The 6550-nt window shown below is 44.2% G+C and overlaps 1 protein-coding gene across 1 annotated transcript; it reads right to left on the reverse strand.

The window, feature by feature from the left end:
• Positions 1-708: 708 nt before the first annotated feature.
• Positions 709-6437, reverse strand: LOC309876523 (uncharacterized protein). The gene is made up of 7 exons (XM_082756919.1): positions 6394-6437; positions 6016-6087; positions 5645-5782; positions 4801-4853; positions 4061-4144; positions 3751-3843; positions 709-2246 (listed from the first exon to the last, which is right to left on the reverse strand). Exons 2-7 carry the CDS (start codon positions 6083-6085, stop codon positions 2196-2198), a joined length of 489 nt encoding a protein of 162 aa, XP_082613045.1. The 5' UTR covers positions 6086-6087; positions 6394-6437; the 3' UTR covers positions 709-2195.
• Positions 6438-6550: the final 113 nt, after the last annotated feature.

A 6550-nucleotide genomic window follows, 5' to 3' on the forward strand; every position in this document is an offset into this window, starting at 1 on the left:
ACCACCCTGCCTCCCCTCCACAACTTCTGACAGCCACAGCCTCCCTCCAGCCCCATCTCATTCCTCTCCCACTGGTCCAGCCCTCCCCACGACAAGCACTGCTCTGAGGCCTGCTGGCAGGGCTGTCTGCCTGCCATTTGCACATTAGGTCAGCATCCCACGGCGCTGCACGGCTCCCTCACGCAGATCTCTAGATCTGTACCTCACCAGATTCCTCCGCAGCTGTTTCCTTGCTGCCGTAACCTTCACAGCTGGCTCAGCTGCCACAGCGGGAATCTCAAGCACTACTAAGAAGTTACACGAAAAGCAGATTATTTCAAGTAAGTCCCAGGCCTCCAGTCAGTAAAATTCTTTACCAAGTGAGATCTCAGCATTTCCTCTTTCTGACTATCTTCCAAATCTCTACATTCTTTTCTCATAAATTCTCAGAAAACGGAACTGTCTTTACATATAATATAACGTATGGAATGACGAGGATATTAGAATATTTTTTGGAATTAACCTCATTAGGAGAGGTCAGAAGATAAGAGCTGCTTATCTTGGTATGATGCTTTGGCATCCCTAGAAAATAGCAGAAGTAGCATGAATCAAAGCACAGTCCCCATGAAGCTAAGGTGGAGTTGGATTCTTTTGTTTTTCCCTACAGACATTTCCAAACATGGCTTCCAAAAATGCTTCCATCACTACGTTGAAAGTCAAGGAAACTCCAGTTCTTACCTATGCGTTTTCATGTTTTATTTTCAGAAGGATGAAAGGACTCACTCTGCTGAATCAGGGCTTTAGTCTCTACAGAGTTACCTCTCTGAAACAACTGCTAAATGTTCCACAACAAGAAAATTGATGGGAAGGACAAGATTCCAGCATCTCCAAAAGGTTTCACTACTCAAATTAAAAAGTTAAAACTTGAGCAACGGCACAAATCTTCAGATTTCCTCAGAACACCACGCTAGACACAGGCTCAGTGAGTTTTCTACTTGCTTCCTCTGTAACGAACTCCCCTCACTCTGCCCACCGCACGCCTGGTACTCGTGTCAACCCCCCCCTGCCCTGACTCCTTTTTCTAAGCACACCCAAACCGCAGCTCCTGAGGAGTGCGGGCTACACACGCAATTCCCGTGGAGTTCCCACAGCCGGGTTACGTGCACAAGGCCTCCTGCCAGGGCTTGGGAGGGAAGAGAGCACTGAGACTATCGAGACTAACACAAAAGTGCACCCAAATTGTGGACTGTGCTCCTGCTGCACACCCAGACCTGGCTCACTCTCACCATGAGCAGCAGCACACCTGGACGGTCACCGTCACTGCCTGCCTCGGCACTGTTCCTGCAGCTCTTTCTCTGTCCCTTCAATAAAGGCACGTGGGGTGTGCCTGGCAGCTCTTCACACAGAGGAAGATTTGATACCGGATCAGAAAGGCAGGCGAGATCTCCAGGCTGTTTAGCTCTAGGAACTGCAACTCCAGACATGGGAGTAAACTACCTACTGAGAGCTTGTGCTGCCTTTGAACAGCTGATCTGGATAAACAGAACCAAAAACCTTTCCTGCTTCGAATTTGGGGTAAAAATTATTCAGCTACCATTACTGCTCCAGAATATTTTACTGTTGACTCTTTCTAGTGACAAAGAGTAATAAAACTGTCCATATCTCACAATGAAAGAATATATTAATGAATGAACTGTCAAAAAATCATTTATGTAAAAGGATGTTCTATTTACAAAGATCAACCTGCTCTTCAGGACAAGTAAAACCACTACTGGAAAAAATATACATATAGAAATGTCTGATCTTTCAAATAGACATTTACAAATACTCTGCTTTGTTTAAGCGACTAGAAACATTAAGACATTTGAAATTAAAAGTGTGTTCTGCATGCAGTTATGATAGAAATTACATTATTGGACCTCAGCGTGCCACTTCTCATCATCGTCAGTTACACGCTCTTAGGCTCTTCTAAACCACCACAGCCTGGCTATTACCTTAGGATCTCAAAAGGAGGACACGGCTCTTCATTAAGAGGTTACCAGTCACTCTTCATGTTGCTGTTAAAAGAGGACATCCTGATTGTCTGCACAGCAGGAGAGTCTGTCTGGTCTTGTCGAGCTCGGCGTCCTTTTCCCTGAGTTTCCCGCTAGTGTTTTGCTAGGCATGACGATCGCTGGCTTGGTGTATGTACAAGTCCTCGGGCCGCACTCTTCCCCTTACAAGGCAGAGTTCAGAAATTCAAGCAGCTCTGCGCGGTTCCGATCTCTCTGCAGGGCAGAAAAGCAGAGGCAGCAGATCAACAGCCCTGTACTCAGCAGGCCAAGGTTGCACAACCCTGTTTTCTGCAGGGCCTTCACACGCTGGCACCCTGCACAGCAAATGCTACCACATCCAAACACCAGGGTTTTACCATCTCCCAGATCGCTGTGAGTGCGTGGAGGAAGCGCAAGGCAATGGGTAACTCAGGAGAGAGACTTTAGGAGCCAAGCTGTCACCGCTGCTATCTCATGATGTATTTTCTAGAGTGGCTCCCTGTGGAGGCTCCACTGGGTTGCCATCACGTAGCTCACAGCCCGCTCAGGAGGGAACTCGCAAGCAGAACAGATGCAATTTCTGCTGCCTGAAGCAACTTTCGCTGCACACGCAGCAAGCCTTGTGTTCTGGGAAGTATCGTTTTCTCTGTGCATAAGCAGCAGCTTGTAGCACAACAGAAAAGGAACCAGGAACTTCGGTTCTTGCTTTACGTGAGAGACAGCCTAAACTGAACACTTAGTTTCCAGTGTTTTTAAAATCACAGTTTATGAAACATTCATTGATTCTTAAAATATTGTGAGTAACGGGTATTGTTCAATTCTGCATGTTCATAACTAGGGCCACTAAACAAAAAAAGATCAGTGCCAAATATTTGACAGCAAACACCGAAGCAAGCAGGTTACTGGGAGAAGGCTAGTAAGCATTCAGCATAATTTAAGGTAAACCTTACTGCCACAAAAAGCAGATAATGTACTTTTGATCAAATCCACCTTGGAACGCTCAGGCCTGTTTTGGTAACTATAGAACAAACAGTTATGGCTAAGTCGGTACCCACCAAACGGGACACCTCAGCAAAGTATCACTTTTTTAGATTTTTAACTAAGTCAACATATTGACTCGTATAGAAGCCCTCTGCAGATCACTCTAAGGTATGGACATTGCTGCAAAGAGTGGCAATATTTAAATGCTGAGTTTAAACACCCATAGCAATAGCAGCAAATGCAACCAATTCCTGGTATCTAGTGCCTTGGCTATCTCAGCAGAAACACCTGACCGCTCTGAGAGAATGCACGAGCACTTGGTTTGGATACTACCATCTTTTTTTCTTCCTCTGTAGACAAGGGCTATTCTCACACTCATTAAAAAGAACAGAGTAAAGCAGGAATTGCCATGTTTGATCACAGGAGACTGGAAAAAGCAGAGTATGATCAAAAACAGCAGAAGCTAAATCAACAGGGAAAGGTGCAAGTAAGCTAAATCTTACGGACTAAAATTCTGAGAACCTGCGTGAGCATCCTTGGGTTTATCTACTCATGCCTGAGTAGTCCAAGACCACACATTTAACAAAACTTGCCAAAAGATGCATTTACCTTTCTCAGGTGGCATCACAGCCACATTAAATGCTATACCCAATTTATAACCTGTAAAACCTACTCCTCTACTAAAGAGTACTGTTAGAAAAATATGAAAAGAGATAATATTTTCCGTTAGGGATACGCAGACTGTTTTAAGTATTACCTCTTTATCCTTCTTAGTTTTCTTTATTTTCATCTTAATTTTCTTTCCAGTTATCATGCTGTAGTTTTCATTCTTCTTTTTGTTTTTGAAGAACTAAAATGAGATCACACACGAGGAAAAAAAGCTTTCTCTTGTCATGTTACAAATCTTAAAGAAAATTAGACAAAAATCTTTTATACTTCCTAAATGTCTAAAAAACAGGGATGCATTTCTATTTGCTTATGACAAAATCGGTGCTGTTAAAAACATTTTTCTGACATGACATTGTTTAAATGAGAGACACAATGGGAATTTTGACAAACAAGCATACCTTAGAAAGCTGGACAGGTCCTGTCTTCTCTCTCTTTTTCTTCTTTTCTTTCTTTTTTTTCATTTTATTCTCTTTTTTCCTTTTCTGTAAGTATAAGACACATACCATAGTGCTTACAGATTCGCTAGTGCAGAAAAAGGAAACCCACAGAGCCTTTTCATGCCCTGGATAGTCTAAACAGCCCCTACTGCTTACCCTCATCACTGCTGAATAGGTCCTATGTGAAGTACACAGAACGTAATGCAGAGAAGTTGGCAACCGTTTGAAACAGAAACAGTACGATCCCTGATTCTCTCTCTTTTTTTTTTTTTTTTTTTTTAATATACACCATCCAATAAATAAAATCACTGAGAAGGTCAGATAAAAATGAGAAAAATTACAACACCCAGAAACTGTTATTCTCTGATTATAAACAGTTTCTTCTGACAGGAATTCTATGAAGTTATCAAGATCCCCACTTCTACTCTTCAGAGACTACTCTAAATTCTAGGACCAGCAATGATTGTTAAAAGGCACCATAAATTATTTCTTCTTTGGTAAACTGTCAAGTGTACAGCAGCTTAATCAGTTCACCTCCTGTTAACACTAAAAGTTTGCTCGAGATTTACACAGACACAGACAAAACCAGTAAGCATTACACGATATTTAGAGTTACCAAAACACAAAGAACTAATTTCTATTTGTTACCTACTCATTACTACTTGTTTGTTAATTACTCCTTACTGTTAGCAAAACTTTACCTTTTTATTGTGCTTTTCTTTTTTCCTTTTCTTCGATTTAGACTTAGGAGAATCTGAAAAAAAAACTATCTAGGGTTAGTATTCCGTAAAAGGCATTTGGTTTTACAGATAAATGTAGATGTAGATACATAAAACATAAGAAGAAAATGCTTTAATTCAGCTGAATATATCAATACTGGTTGAAATTAATCCTGAGAAAAGCAACATATCAACTTACTGCCACTTACTGGTCTAACATGGAAACTGAAAATCACCTGAAAGCATTATCACAGTACAAGGTAAATGAAAAACTTTTCCTACTTGCTCAGCTCCTGTTTCAAGTGTTTCTGTAAAGCTGAAACTCACGCATACTATAAGCTGATCACAAATGCAAAGATTACACTACGACTGGGACGTAAGGAAGTTGATTTTGAGGCACCAGCTCTGACTATGGGACTGTAAACCTAGAAAGACAGTGAAACAACCCACTAGTCTTCCAACAAAACCTCACGTCCGTGCTCAGGAAGATCATGGAACAGATCCTCCAGGAGGTTATATGAAGGAAGGCATATGAAAAGTAAGTAATTTGAGACACCCAGCAGGACTTCTCCAGGGCCAAATCAGATTGGCCTGACCAAGCTGGTGGTCTTCAATGATGGAGCGACTGCAGCAGTGTATAAGGGATGCTGGCCTAATGTCATCTACCTGCTGAACATAGACCTAACCAATTTTATCACTTTACCCATATCTTTTCCAGCCTCGTTGTCACTTTGTGATGGTTTAGCCATATTTAAAATAAGCTTTAAATGTTTCCAGGGGTGCTGTCAAAACTGGTAAACATCAGGTGTACACAGTGGTAGCTTACCTCTGCTACTTGAAGAAGACGACCTTGACGATGAGCGTGATGAGGAGGAAGAAGAAGAGGATGCAGTACTAGAAGATGATGTGGATGAAACGGATGATGATCTGCTTCTACTACGTTTTCGCTTCCTTTTTTCTTTACCTTAGGAAGACAGGAGGCAACAGTGATGTGCCTGCTAGTAAGTATGGTCTACAAAGATGACTCTTACAGAAATCTAACACAGTAAACAGATATTTTGATGAGGTTTCCCCCACTTCCAGTGTGCCACAGGGTATTGACACTAGCTGGTGATTATGGTACGTTACAGCCAAACACAGTAGCAGACACAAAGGATAACACTTAACACAGACACCAGAGCTGGTAACAGCACCTACCTCGGCCTTTCAGCTCTTCCTGTGAGGTGGCACAGAGCGTCCTGCTTTTCTCATCCTTCTGGTTATCCATATCTAGCACGAGACAAAAGCACGTTCAGTAACATCACTCCAAAAGCCTTTGCGGATAAAGGGCATGCCTCACCCCCCCCGTGAGGCAAAAATTAAGGCAAGCATCCTCCTACAGCAGGCACCGGCCGCCCGAGCCCTGCTTCGACCGACATGAGGCGATTTTTAATCATTTTTTCACGCCAGGGCAGCCACCGCGAAGGCGGCCTGCGCCTGACGGGACCGCGGACGAGGCTGAGGCGCGCGGGCGCCGCCATTTCGTGGTGCCCGCCCGCCGCCGCCTCACGGAGCCCGCCCCGGCCCCGCACTTACCGGGGGCGGCCGCAGCGCTGCCCCGGGCCCCTCGGCTGCCGACCCGGAAGGGTTACAGCGGCGACCCGGAGGCAGGAGGCGGTGGCTCCCGGCCCTGCCCGGCCCTCCCCGGCCCGGCACCGCCTCCCGGCCCGGCGCCGAGCCCCGCCATGCCCGG

The sequence above is a fragment of the Aythya marila genome (assembly GCF_965140915.1).
Source record: "Aythya marila genome assembly, chromosome: 3".
In the NCBI taxonomy this organism is placed as follows: Eukaryota; Metazoa; Chordata; class Aves; order Anseriformes; family Anatidae; genus Aythya; species Aythya marila.

Excerpts from the sequence above, each read along its gene's own strand:
- LOC309876523 (XM_082756919.1), bottom strand. The coding sequence starts at position 6,085 with ATGGATAACCAGAAGGATGAGAAAAGCAGGACGCTCTGTGCCACCTCA. Across the intron at positions 5,783-6,015 it reads GGAAGAGCTGAAAGGCCGAG|GTAAAGAAAAAAGGAAGCGA; the intron begins GTAGGTGCTGTT and ends TGTCTTCCTAAG. Across the intron at positions 3,844-4,060 it reads GACCTGTCCAGCTTTCTAAG|TTCTTCAAAAACAAAAAGAA; the intron begins GTATGCTTGTTT and ends ATCTCATTTTAG.